The sequence below is a fragment of the Ranitomeya variabilis genome, chromosome 6 (assembly GCF_051348905.1).
Source record: "Ranitomeya variabilis isolate aRanVar5 chromosome 6, aRanVar5.hap1, whole genome shotgun sequence".
NCBI classification, from domain to species: Eukaryota; Metazoa; Chordata; class Amphibia; order Anura; family Dendrobatidae; genus Ranitomeya; species Ranitomeya variabilis.
The window spans coordinates 449,321,974-449,336,227 of record NC_135237.1 but is presented as its reverse complement, the minus strand read 5'-3'; the positions used below and the strand labels follow the sequence as shown (position 1 = coordinate 449,336,227).

The window sequence follows — 14,254 nt, the reverse complement described above, 5'->3', positions numbered from 1 at the left end:
TAATCAAACATATGACAGCCTGGTTGTAGCACAGTTAAGCTATGCTATGCTGAAGATCTCACTGCCACCAGCCACATTTGCACCAAATGACCCTGTCTAGTAAATCGTCCTCGAGACTCTTACAACTTCCTCATTTTCCTAACAGCTGTGCTGTACCACAGCTAACCTTTGCTCTGCAAATACGGATTCGCATAATCGTGCTCTAAAAATATCCATGAACCACCAATGAATTGTGAAGTTTTTAAAAAGTATATTGGCCAAATATTGGGTCACAGTCGCTACATTCAAACCTATCAATGGCTATCTCGTCTATATACATAATAATTTCCCATGTTAAGATCTAACTATCTCTGTCTGGACACACAGAGGAGGGCAGATGGAGGGTCCTGCAGCACTGAAGAGAAGAAATGTGCTACTGAGAAATATAATTTTAACAGCCAAGATTAGGCGTGTCCATTCAGCTTTGTAAGGCTAGATGCACTAAGGGGCAGAAGGAGATAGAAAAACAGTTACAAGAAAAAAAACTTTGTGTTGGGCTTGTACTGTATGTGAGCAATAGTCTTGCAAAAAAAATATTGCCATGGTGGAAATACACTTTAAGTTTCAAAAGATGGTTTTCGTTTAGCAACTCCTATTAAATTTAAACGCCTCCATAATTTTGAAACAGACTATGCATACAGATAATGAAGTCAGTTGTATTATGTGTTGTGCAACAGACCTGCACTGAAGTGAACTTACCCTTCAGATGTCACAAGAATAACATGACATGAATTGTGCTGTAGCATCCAGTGAATTGCACTCTACTCCAGTATACCTTCCTGTTCAAAAGGGAACCATATGCTATTCGTAGTGCCTTCCAGTCTGATTGACCAAGAGACCGTGTGCCGTGGCCACCACTGTTTGATGCCTCTAACATACAGTACATGAAAGTTCAGTTCAGCACTCTTCGGGTGTCCCAGCGTGTTTTACAGCATCACACGATGAACATCCTATGGGAGCTCCTAAAGAAATGATGACAGCTGGGAAAAAAATGTTGCAAAAGTGATGGTCTTGCACATTTAGACATGGATACAATCATGGGAGATATTGCAATTATACGTGTTCTGTTCTACACATGTTTATTTCCTTTGGGTGTATTGGAACAGCGCACAAAAAAAAGAAAAAGGCCAATTTGGACATACCACATGAAACCCCAAAAATGGGCCAGACAAAATAGTTGGCACTCTCATCTTATATTTGATTGCACACCCTTAGGAAAAAATAACTGCAATCAATCGCTTCCTATAACCATCAACAAGCTTCTTACACCGCTCAACTGGAATTTTGGATCACTCTTCTTTTGCTAACTGCTCCAGGTCTCTCATATTTGAAGGGCGCCTTCTCCCAACAGCAATTTTAAGATCTCTCCACAGGTGTTCAATGCGATCTAGATGCGGACTCATTGCTGGCCACTTCAAGAAGCACCCAGAAATTAATGGAAATAAAGCGCTCAAGAGTTCTGAAGTATGTTTTGGGGTCAATGTCCTGCTGCAAGACCCATGACCTAGGATGCAAACCCAGCTTTCTGACACTGGGCACTACATTGTGACCCAAAATCCTTTGGCAATCTACAGATTTGATGATGCCTTACACACAGTTAAGGCACCCAGTGCCAGAGGCCGTAAAACAACCCTAAAACACTGTAGGTGCTGTGTTTTTTGTAGGCCTCATTCCGTTTTTGATAAACAGTAAAATGATGTGCTTTACCAAAAAGCTCTGTCTTGGTCTCATCTGTCCATAACATTCTTTCCCATAAGGACTTTAACTTGTGTACATTTTGGCAAACTAACTTTTTTTTGCCTCTGTCAGCAGTGGAGTTCTCCTGGGTTTCCTGCCGTAGCATTTCATTTCATTCAAATGTCGATGGATAGTTCGCGCTGACACTGATGCACCCTGAGCCTGCAGGACAGCTTCAATTTCTTTGTAACTTGATTGGGGCTGCTTATCCACCATTCGGAATATCCTGCGTTGCAATCTTTCATCAATTTTTCTCTGCTGTTCACCTCCAGGGAGATTAGCTAGAGTGCAATGGGTTGTAAACTTCTTGATTATGTTGCGCACCATGAACAAAGGAACATCAAGATCTCTGGAGATGGACTTGTAACCTTGAGATTGTTAATATTTTTCAACAATTTTGGTTCTCAAGTCCTCATACCTTTCTCTGTTTTATGTTCAACATGCTTAGTGGCGCACAGACACACAATGCAAAGATTGAGTCAACGTCTCCCTTTTCTATCTGGTTTCAGGTGTGATTCTCATATTGCCCACACCTGTTACTTGCCACAGGTGAGTTTGAACGAGCGTCACATGTCTGAAACAAAGTTGTTTACCCACAATTCTGGAAAGGTTCCAAGAACTTTCTTTTTTGCCCATTTTTGGGGTTGTGTGAAATGATGTCCAATTGATGGTGTCCTTTTTTTTTTGTTTTAATTTTTTTTTCTTCTGGTTGTTTTTGTGTTGTTCCAATGCACCAATAAATTAACATGCACAACAAAAAAATGAGTAGCTTCATTTACAACAGGTACAATTTTTTTTTTTTTAATGGCAAATGGCAGGTCTTCTATAAATAATACAGGATATTAATTAAATGGGTAATGCAGGCAGTCATTAGTCATTTATGCTCATCATTTAGCACATATACCTGCAATATGAACTCCTTGCCAGAAATGCAGGTACTGATAATGGGAATGAGCAGGAAGCAGATCAACTTGCGACCCATTGCTCTTGAAGTGGTGAGACCTCTTGTAATGTTTTCATAAAAGGCAAAAATGTAATTGTATACACATAAAAAAATTAAAAATTTTTATACAGACTTCTTCTGTATTTCATGCATTTCTATAGTGCAGAGATATGAAGAGTTACAGTATGTTCACAAGGTTGGTTGCACGGATACATTTTTTTAAACTCTCTGCCGTTGCATTCAATTTTCATGTTTGCGAGTTTTTTTCCCTTTTTCTAAGAACCATAACTTTATTTAATTTTCTGTCCGTATATCCATTTGAAGGCTTCCCTTTTTGATGGATGTGATAGTTTTGAATGATACATTACATGAAAAAGTAATAAGTATTAAAAAGTCTGGGAAACTTCCTCTTCATTTTTTTTTTTTATTTCTTTTTGGGGTGAGATAACCATAAAAAATAGCTTTATTTAACAAATGGATTAAACAACTTCAAATTTGAGATCAGTTTTTTTGTAGACTTAGACATTGTATTTTTTTATTTATTTTCAGAATGGAAATAGAAGATTTCATTTTTTTTTTCGTTTTTAGGAATTAAAAAAAAATATTTTTATAACAGAAAAAATGTACTATCACGTTTACAATGCATTACAACACTTTGTCAATTTGACATTCTACATAAATACTAATCTCCTATGAAACCTTGCCAAAACATCACTTTCAATGGGATTTTTATCCATTTGCTTTTAAAGGCGAGTTTCTTTTCCTGCCATTCACAACACCACCCATTATTTATTATTCATAGCTGTTAGGGGGCAAAAAGCGCCCTCATGATTGTTGCTACTTTAAAAATATCATTACCGTATATACTTGAGTATAAGCCGAGATTTAAAGCCCCAAAAAATGGTCTGAAAGTGCCCCTCTCGGCTTATACTCGAGTCATGGTCGGTGGGTGAGGGGGAGCGACGATGGTCACATACTCGCCTGCTCCTGACGCGGTCCCTTCATGTCCTATGGTCTCCGGCGCCGGCAGCTTCTTCCCCTGTTCAGCGGTCACACGGTATCACTCATTAAAGTAATGAATATGGACTCCACTCCCATAGGGGTGGAGCCGCATATTCATTACTGTAATGAGCGGTACCAGTGACCGCTGAACAGAGGAAGAAGCTGCAGGCGCCGGAGACCATCTGTCCGGGAGAAGCTGCCAGGGACCGCGCCGGGAGCAGGTGAGTATTTCATATTCACCTTTCCTCGTTCCACCGCCGCCCCGTCTTCCGCATCCTCTGCAGAGACTGTTCAGGTCAGAGGGCGCGATGACGTATTAGTGTGCCTGCCGCCCTCTGCCTGAACAGTCACTGCGGAGAGACGGGACGCTGAGGAGCAGTGGGCAGCGACGAGAGGTGAGCATGTCATTTTTTTTTATTTTTTTTTATTGCAGCAGCAGCATTACATGTGGCACATTGTTATATGGAGCATCTATGGGGCCATAATGAACTGTATGGAGTATTATATGGGGCATATTGTTATATGGAGCATCTATGGGGCCATAATGAACTGTATGGAGCATTATATGGGGCACAATGTTACATGGAGCATCTATGGGGCCATAAAGAACTGTATGGAGCATTATATGTGGCACATTGTTATATGAAGCATCTTATGGGGCCATAATGAAGTGAACTGTATGGAGCATTATATGGGGCGTATTTTGTATGGAGCATCTTATGGGGCCCATCATGAACTGTATGGAGCATTATATGGGGCTCCTGATTCCATATGGATATTCAAAAACACATAACCTACTGATGTCTCAATTAATTTTACTTTTATTGTTTTTTTTTTGTTTTTGTTTTTTTGGGGTTTTTTTTTTTACATTTACCGGTAGCTGCTGAATTTCCCACCCTAGGCTTATACTCGAGTCATTACGTTTTCCCAGTTTTTTGTTGCAAAATTAGGGGGGTCAGCTTATACTTGGGTCGGCTTATACTCGAGTATATATGGTAATCGCTTTGTGCCGCCCCACTGCTAAACCTGTGAATGTATTTATACAGTAGACAATAATTGGACAAATCACATTGCATTTGTTATTGTTTTTTCTCCTAGTTCCTGATCACACAGGATCTCCTCCACAACCTATTTGCAATGATCACACAGTGAACTATTGTAGCACACAATTGTCTGACTATATTAACAAGCTTGGTTTCAATTCTTTAGCTTACACAGATCCAGAGAACAGGACAGAATACATGGGAAAGTAAGAACATTTTAGCGGTTTCTTTTGCTCCTTTGGTGCAACCAAGTAAGAATGACAATCACAAATCTGAAACTGTGAAATTGCGTAAGTTTTCTTCTGCATTTAATTTTTTTTTTTTTTCACATAAGAAATGAATAATTTATATTCTGATGACACATCCACCTTTTAAAAGGAACCAGTCACTGGTTTCTCAATATAAAGTACTGCCAGCACCTTTAAGCCCTCTATTACAGCATTCTAGTACTGCATATGTTTGCCCTCAATCCCCTATGCAAGGCACAAAAAAGAGCTTTTATTATTCTTCCAGATGGAGCAGTCTGGTCCGATGGGTGTCTCTGGTCTTGATCCTGTGCCTCCTCAATTCCTATAACCGCCTTCCTCCTTCCCTGCTTCATATGGATGAACTGTCCTACGTCATCCACGCAGTGACCCTACCCTCACTGCTCTCATTTGCAGGACCATTTTTCTTTGCACTGAAGAGGGAAGATCGAAGTACTGTAGTGAGCATGCACCAGGAAATATCAAAGCTCGCCGATGACCCAAAGGTAAAACCGGCACATGCGCACTACAGTACAGTACTTTGCTCTGCCCTTAGCAAGGCAGAGAGAAGTGCGCCTGCACTTGATGCCCATTGTTCCGGATCACACCATCTGTGAGTATAATAAAGCTCTATTTTGTGCCTTGCATAGGCTGTCCTTTATATTTTGAAATCCTGGTGACAGATTCCCTTTTAAGTGTATCCTAATTTAGGAAAAATCTCAAAAGCATACTGGCTTTTCCCACAGTGAAATATTAATCTACTCCATTAGATAATGCAAAGTCTCATATTGAAAAATATTGCTTATATTAACTGGTTGGCTCAGTGGCTGGCACTGTAGCCTTGAGTCCTGGGATCAAATCCCACCAAGGACAACATCTGCAATGAGTTTGTATGTCCTCATCTTGTTTCTGTGGCATTCCACCAAATATTACAGTTTCCCCCCCACCCTCTAAAACATACTGATACAGAATTTAAATTGTGAGCCCCAAAGTGGACAATGATAATGTCTGTAAAGCGCTGCAGAATATGATGGTGCTTTATCAGCAATGCATAATAAATAAATAATTGGTGCCCCCTCGGTGTTCTTTTGATTCCCTTTCTGAACATCCCATAATATAATGATTGATAATTAAAAAAGACACTTCTATCACTCTGATTCTTACTGGGTGGCATGAGCGCTAAGAGGAAATTATTCTATTGTCCATATATAAGAAGATTCACGTGGTAGAATTGAGCAACTGGGCGTGTGTGATCACCAGTATTGGGCAAGTTAGGGGGACATTCTTAATGGGAATACAAAGAACGCCAGGGAACAATATAATTAGTCTGCAGTGCAATGATTAGACGGAGAAATGCTAAATTTAATTCTAGAACAACTTCTTTACAGCACATATTTTAGGTATCTAAGGGTACTGTCACACAGTCACATTTTGATCGCTACGACGGTACGATTCGTGACGTTCTAGCGATATCGTTACGATATCGCAGTGTCTGACACGCAGCAGCGATCAGGGATCCTGCTGAGAATCGTACGTCGTAGCAGATCGTGTGGAACTTTCTTTCGTCGCTTGATCACCCGCTGACATCGCTGGATCGTTGTGTGTGACAGCGATCCAGCGATGTGTTCGCTTGTAACCAGGGTAAACATCGGGTAACTAAGCGCAGGGCCGCGCTTAGTAACCCGATGTTTACCGTGGTTACCAGCGTAAACGTAAAAAAACAAACAGTACATACTTACATTCCGGTGTCTGTCCTCCGGCGTCTCAGCTTCTCTCCACTGTGTGAGCGTCTGCCAGCCGGAAAGCGAGCACAGCGGTGACGTCTGACGTCACCGCTGTGCTTGCCGGCTATGGCGCTTACACAGTGGAGAGAAGCAGAACGCCGGGGACAGACACCGGAATGTAAGTATGTACTGTTTGTTTTTTTATTACTTTTACGCTGGTAACCACGGTAAACATCGGGTTACTAAGCGCGGCCCTGCGCTTAGTTACCCGATGTTTACCCTGGTTACCGGGGACTTCGGCATCGCTCCAGCGCCGTGATTGCAACGTGTGACCGCAGTCTACGACGCTGGAGCGATATTCATACGATCGCTGCGACGTCACGGATCGTGCCGTCGTAGCGATCAAAATGGTACTGTGTGACAGTACCCTAAAGCACAGGCTCAGCGAGTAGTCCCCATAAGACCTTCCTAATCTTATTACTTCCAAATTCCATTTTTCATTGCCATGCTCTGCTATTGTATGCAGAGTATGTCCACAGTTGGGTCCAGAAGTATTTTAACAATGACAGAAGTTTTGTCATTTAGCATCTGTACACTAATATAAAGAATTTAGATGGTTACTGTTGCTTCAACAAGTTTTGCATAAATCAATAGTAGAGGCAAAAATATAAGCAAAGAAACCTTATAATATAAGATGCACTCTTTTTCCCCAAAATTTGGGAGGAAATTGGAGGTGTGTCTTATAGTCCAAATGGGTCAATCCATGTCAACTGAACCAATGATTTTTGCCTCTATATTTTTAATTCTTTTGAGATTTTGTTATTTGGTAGTAGTGTGTCAGAGAATGCAAAATGTGAAGAAAGAAAAATTATATATATATATATATATATATATATATATATATATATATATATATATATATATATATATATTTATTTTATTTTTATTTTTTTTGTTATTATTATTGATTTTCAAAGTTCGGAAAGTGTGAATTTCGGTGGTGCCTGCCTTTACATTTCTCCCCATAACTCAGGCTAGAAAAGAGATAGAGAAACAAAATAAACACTATTCTACTCAGAACTGTACAGGCTTTCACCAGATATGTCACAGGAGTATCTTTGATTAATATTTTACCTATGCGAACGCAAGTGCAAAACTTTAAAACGCATATCTGGAAAAAACATTTAATTAAAAAATTTCAAAAGCTGCACATGTGCCTGCTATGCTCCTAGCCACATCTGTACCAAAATACAAGCTGAGATCGTGATGGGATCATATTTTAAAAAATAAAACTATTACAGTGTCAGTTCAAAAATCTTGATCTCCGATCTGTTCAGCCTGTGGTCTAACAGTGTGGGGTCTAGATTTACCAAATAATCCATGATTGCCAGATATTACTGTATTATTTTATTATGTTACCACTTAGAAGCAGGAGAGGACAGAGGAGAAGCTTTGCTACGGCTGAGGATGACCAGGGGTAGACAGTGACTGCAGAGCAGATGACAGGCCGGCAGCTCGGGCCTCCACAGGCCATATTCACACCAAATCTTATCACCCAGGCAACTCCTCAAGTGTAGGGAGAAAAATATTCTGAACATCCAGTTCATGTATTGTACAAACCAGGACTACGAAGAGGAGGAGAGTTTGTTATAACATCGGTTACAGAAAGCAGAACCCATCAAAGGGACTCAGCAATACCGGACTGTCATCCCATGTAGTGGAAATAAAGACAGTGACGTCCATGACGTGGTAGAAGGCGGCACAAGATCGGCCATGGATGACACAACTGGCTATGTGACCTGTGAATATGATCGGCGCTGGCGGCTACTGGACTCTCCAAAGATTGTGAAAATGAAGACGTAGAAGTGACTTTTCTGCACCTTCCGGTCCAGCGCCGTCCTTTGTGTATCCAAGAAAACCAGACATTGTAAAAGTGAACAAAAATCAGATATAACTCAGGTGGAGCCGAGCACTATGACAGCCGCACATACTGACACAAAAGGAAATGGCCACTGCTAGTGAGCGCTTATGGGCAAGATCACATTTCACCCACTAGAAGGGACACATTGATGATAGAAGGCCAGTGTAAAAACCTACTATTAATTGTTTGATTAGTTCATATTTTATAGTACGAGGATTTAACTACTGTACTATTCTTCATAAACACTTCAGAAATGACATGTTTAGTGACATAGTAGAAAAAAAATTGTTCCATGTATAAATAGGTGGTTAAAATATTGGTTCTTTTAATCTTGTTTTTAACATATAATTAGGATCAGACTGTATTTAGAAAACCACACGAGGATGTGATCACCTTTTATCTTTTGGCTTGTTCAATGAATTCAGGTTGAAAATGCTGAGCAAGTTGTTATGGTGATTAAGATGTATGTATTCTGGCACTTCGGTATTTGTTTTTTGTGTTTCTTTATTGTTACATATAAATGTTAAATGCAATAAGTTGTAATTTGAAAAGAAAAAAGGAAGAAAATCACACAAACATAAAATCAGATGATTCAAGGCTTAAAAAAAATACAAATTTGATAGATCCCAAGTTGAATCCCTGTACAAATATAAACAAGGACACGAGTAACACACATGCATGTTTTCACAATTTTAAAACATACGTTTTTTTCAGAATTGCGCATCAAAATGTTTAATTTGATTTCTCCAAAACAAAATATAAAGAAACATAGTCTTGTGACATATCAAATGAAAGCCGGTACCATCCTGAGAAAAATGATGCCTCTCCCACCTCTATATCTTAATTCTAGCCCGAGATATGATAAAAAATGTAAAGCCATACCAGGCCAAAATCCGCGCTTTTTCAAAACTTTAAAAATCTGTAAAAAATTAACTGATCAAGAAAAAAATTCTAAACTTTTAATTTGTAATTAACTAAAGTTGTACTTCATAAAAACAAAAAATAAAAAAAATCTAAAGACGTCAGGTAAAAAAAAAATTCATATTTGGATCACTTGATATGGAATGACCCAAATGTAACTTACCAGGGGATGGTAAAGCAGGGCTCATGGGATGCAGGGTCCCTTCCCTGCTACAGGAAGCTGGCGACGGTAGAAGTGGGGCGATTCTGTGGGCCCTGGGCTGGAAGGAAGGGTGTCAGCGAGTAGACAGGAGCAGAGTCCCTGCTTTGTGCATTGATTTGGCCTCCAAATCTTAATCTGCGCATGTGCCGCCGCCACCGGCAGTCATGCCTCTGGAGCCCACTGCTGGGAAATCTATGCACTCCGCACTGCCTCAACGCCAACACTCCTCCTTCCAGCCAAGGATCCGCAGCCTTGCATTGCCAGGACAACCCCTCCTCCTGCCCACAGCATTGCCCCCCCTTCCTGCAGCTTGGACCCTGCCTCCTGTGACCCTGCTTCACCACCGCTGCCCCCCAGGTAAGCTACCGCAAGTCCAGAATGCTCCATTCATTATCTACTGTATGGTGCTACTAGAAAAAGCTGAATTCTGCACTCGGCAACCTTGTAGGCAGAAAATGTAACAGTGGTCTAATATATCACCATTATGATGGAAGGGCAGTGTGTATAAGTGCCCCGTTCTGCTAATTGCTGCATGTCCTAATGGACAAATCCCTGCAACAAGTTATCACCTAAACCACTAACAAAAAAGAGTACATTTTCACAAAAAAACTCCTAGCTCTAACTTGAGGAGCTTGCTACATGTACATTGAGAACTGATATGACTGTTGTGTGACCAGTGATGTAGACTTTGTATTTACAGCTAATAATGTCTGCCATTAAATATGTATATTTTTTTATTCTAGCTGCCTGTACAGTAAGAAGCCTACAAGACTTAGCTCGTATCTATATTCGTCGTACACTAAGGAACTGCATAAACGATGAGATGCAGGCCAAAGGCATTCCTCCGAAAGCACCTCCGAAACGGAAAAGGCGGCGTTGCCGTAGACGCCGCATAAACACCTATGTATTTGTAGGAAATCAGCTAATTCCTCAAGCCTTAGATAGCGATGATGATGAAAAGATTGATGAGGACAGCAAAGAAGAAGAAAAGGATCACATTGAAGCTTTGAAAGCTGAGGATCCTCCACAGAACCTTCTTCGGGAGAGAATTCTGAGCCTGCCTCTCCCTGAATCTTTAAAGGCATACTTGACCTATTACAGAGAGAAATGATGATGCACTTGAATATGAAACTTTATTGCCTGCTGATATTTCATTTTTTCTTGAAAATGTAGCATTTGTTAATAAACAATTTGGCTCTTCTATCTTTCAGCAACAGATCCAGTGGACACCGACACGGTCTTAACTCCATTCATTGATTTAGTTTTGTTTTTACAGGCTTTATATTTTTTACTACATTTTCAGAAAAATCAAAAACCACATTTTTATCTGTAATAACAAGTTACTGCTTTGTAGTATCACTTGTTCTAGGGTGAAAGCGTTCAGAAGGCCGTTATCGATTTACAGGACAAGGCAAATTTAAAAAAAAGGGTCTGATTAGTCCTAAAAGCCATTTCAATCACATAAACCCCACAAGTCACAATGGAACATTCCATTCTGATGGTTTCATATCGTTAGTTCTTCATTTTATATATGCCAGTAAAAAAAAAAAAAGAGTGAAAAGTGCAATAGTTTAGCAAAAGATAATTTATTGTGAACTCACAATTTTTGTGATTTTCTAAGGAAAAAAAATAGAAGTGTCCATTATGGAAATAATATGTCAATGAGAAAAACAATTGTTCTTTGTTACAATCTCTTTCAGAAGTAATGAAACCTAGGTGTTTTCTATATTCCTAATGTGTCTTGCGTATCCTGTGTTGACCATCTACAAAACAAACCTTGATTACAAATTCCCAACAGATTTGTTACTAAAAGACAATATTCAATGTGTCCATGGAAGCTTTGTTGTGATCATGTTTAGGGAGCGCGAAATGAATTGTACTGCAGCATGTCTACTAACTATTCCATCCAGTTCCCAAATCTGCTGTGTTGTCGACTTCTAGAAAAAGATTCCGTACTATTGCCAATCATGTAGAAACCTTCAAACTGTAATACAATGTCTTTTAAATATTTTCTTCATTTGCAATTTCTGTGTAAAATAATAAGGCGCATTCACTGATTTTTTTTTTTTGTTTTCATCATTATTTTACCTCCATGGAACATTGATTAAGTATTTTGGAGGCGGATGATGACGGTATACTATCTTGTAAGTAAAATTTCCATCACACCTTTGCAAACATTTTTTTCCTAGTGGAAATAATAATTAAACGAAAATCCTACGTGTCTCCTTCGTTACAGACTACAGTCCTATCCGAAGTCTTATCTCGAGCTTCGCTTCTTTATTCATTTTGTGCCATTTTTTTAAAGTTTGCATCCAATTCATTATTCTATTTGTGTCTTATTTATTTTACATGTGCGCACATATATATATTTTTTTTCTCCCGATATGTGGGCAAAGTTTAACAATTCCAGATATTTTCCTCTAATTCACCAATTGCAACTTTTTAAAAACGTCACAAAAGTTGGCACAACTTCACTCCAGCTCCCTACGCCTTCTATTGCATTTTTGAGTAAGGCAGTATTTTCACACAATTTTTGCACCATTTTACAAAGTGTGACACTTTTGGTGGCAAAAACCGTTCAAGATCAAAAAAAGCAGACTGAGTCAAATCCATGAATCCTGCACCAGTTTGATGACTACTGGAAGGCCAAAGAAACGCAAAATGGGGCATTATCCTGACAACCGGCCTTTTTAAATATACAGAAATTGCCCACATGGTTGTATTTTGAGAAAGCGCAACTTTTGGAAGGGCTCACAAATAAAGAATGCTGTTCTATTCATTTCTAAGTTGGATATATGTGGCGAAACGGATATGGTGCTTCTATTTGTTGAGACACCAGCAGATCCGCTTTTCCACATCTGTTCATTTTGAAAAATTTGACTCACAAATTGCAACTAATACCACAATACAAAAAAAAAAAGCACCGTGAAACAAAAAACTGGAAATGATGAATCTGGGCCATAGTCTTTTCCATCTGAACACAAATTGTTGCTAATATACTATAAATGGTATACAGTATATTAGCAATAAGTGGAGGAAAAATGAAAGGCGTTCGATTGCGGGATTAGACCACACAAGGCTGTTTGTCATCTGTAACTATGGAGACACGTAGTTGTGCACAGAAGCTGTGGTCATAAAAGTGAGGATATTTTAAAAACAAAATAGTTTAATACAAAGTGTTTTTTTTTATTTTAGATTTATTGAAACAATGAGAAATAGATGTAAAAGTAGACACATCTTTCTAACATAAAGGCACTTTGACCATAAACCGGCCTGACGGAGTTCTTTAGCATTGCTCTGTCAACAAATTTTTCTAGTTTTGTCATAAAAAGACTGGATATCGAAATCCCCTGGCAGACTGATGCCTCTTAATAATTTCCAAACTACTGTATGCTGACAGTAGCATGAGAAAGGACTGTATAAATATGCATTCATTTGATTGACGGCTGTACATAAGATCGGAAGTGTATTGTTTTGGGGGGGCACAATGTAAAACATTCCTTCTAAAATGACATCACCCGCTATCTAAAGTTGGCTCATAGATCTATATATGCGCAGAAGCAGTATAAATCAATATAGAGAATATTTTTAGAATATTATCTCAAAATCCCCTTCTTAATTTGAATGAGAAGACTGTAGATGATATCAAGAATAATTAGCTTATTTTCAGGTTATTAGAAATGTAAATACCCTTTGCGATCAACAACCTTGTTCAAACGTTGATAAAATAGCTTAAGTCCCTCTTACAATGGACAGCGAAACGTAGCTTTATTTCAAAATGACTTTTTTTCTAGTGTGTGGTGTATTCTTGATGAGGTCGACATAGCTGTCCGAACATATATTGTTTTATTTCCGCATTATGCATTTTGTCACATTGATAGGTAATGCCAGACAATTACATGTCTTTTTTTTAATTTTCTTATTTTTTTTTCTTAACCTTTTTCCAAACCATAGTGATGTTTCTAACGTGGTCAACCGGGGATAATGGACAGCTGAGGTAGTTTTTAAACTGTATATGTAAAATGCTTTTGTAGAAAGACTGACTGCACTTTCATTTGATTGTATTCCTTGCAAGCGGTTAATAAAAAAAAAAAAAATATATATATATATATATATATATATATATATATATATATATATATATATATATATATATATATATATATATATATATATATATATATATATATATATATATATATATATTTAGTGTTTTCATGACTATTTTTAAATGTTTGATTTATATATATATATGTATTTTTCATGAAAAATGCTTGTCTCATCCTTTTCACCCACTTTAAAAATGCATTAACTGAAAATAGAAAAGTAAAAAAAAAAAGTGGTTATTTGAACATTTTGCATATGCTATTGATTGGGACATTATTGCAATAAAAATAAAATAAAGAGTGTCATTTTTTTTATTACGTAACCAAAGTTAAATTGAAGCAGGCCTGCCTATCTATCCCTTGCTACCTAA

At 38.4% G+C, this 14,254-nt stretch overlaps 1 protein-coding gene across 3 annotated transcripts in view; it reads left to right on the top strand.

Annotated features, from left to right (window-relative positions):
• Positions 1-13,884, top strand: part of PCMTD1 (protein-L-isoaspartate (D-aspartate) O-methyltransferase domain containing 1) — an 85,462-nt gene extending 71,578 nt beyond the window's left edge. For all 3 annotated transcript variants that reach the window (XM_077270482.1, XM_077270480.1, XM_077270481.1), the window contains 2 exons: positions 4,931-5,054; positions 10,521-13,884. In XM_077270482.1, the coding sequence (XP_077126597.1) occupies positions 4,931-5,054; positions 10,521-10,888 (492 nt within the window). In that variant the 3' untranslated portion in view covers positions 10,889-13,884. The remainder of the gene's footprint in view (positions 1-4,930; positions 5,055-10,520) is intronic.
• The last annotated feature ends 370 nt before the right edge of the window (positions 13,885-14,254 follow it).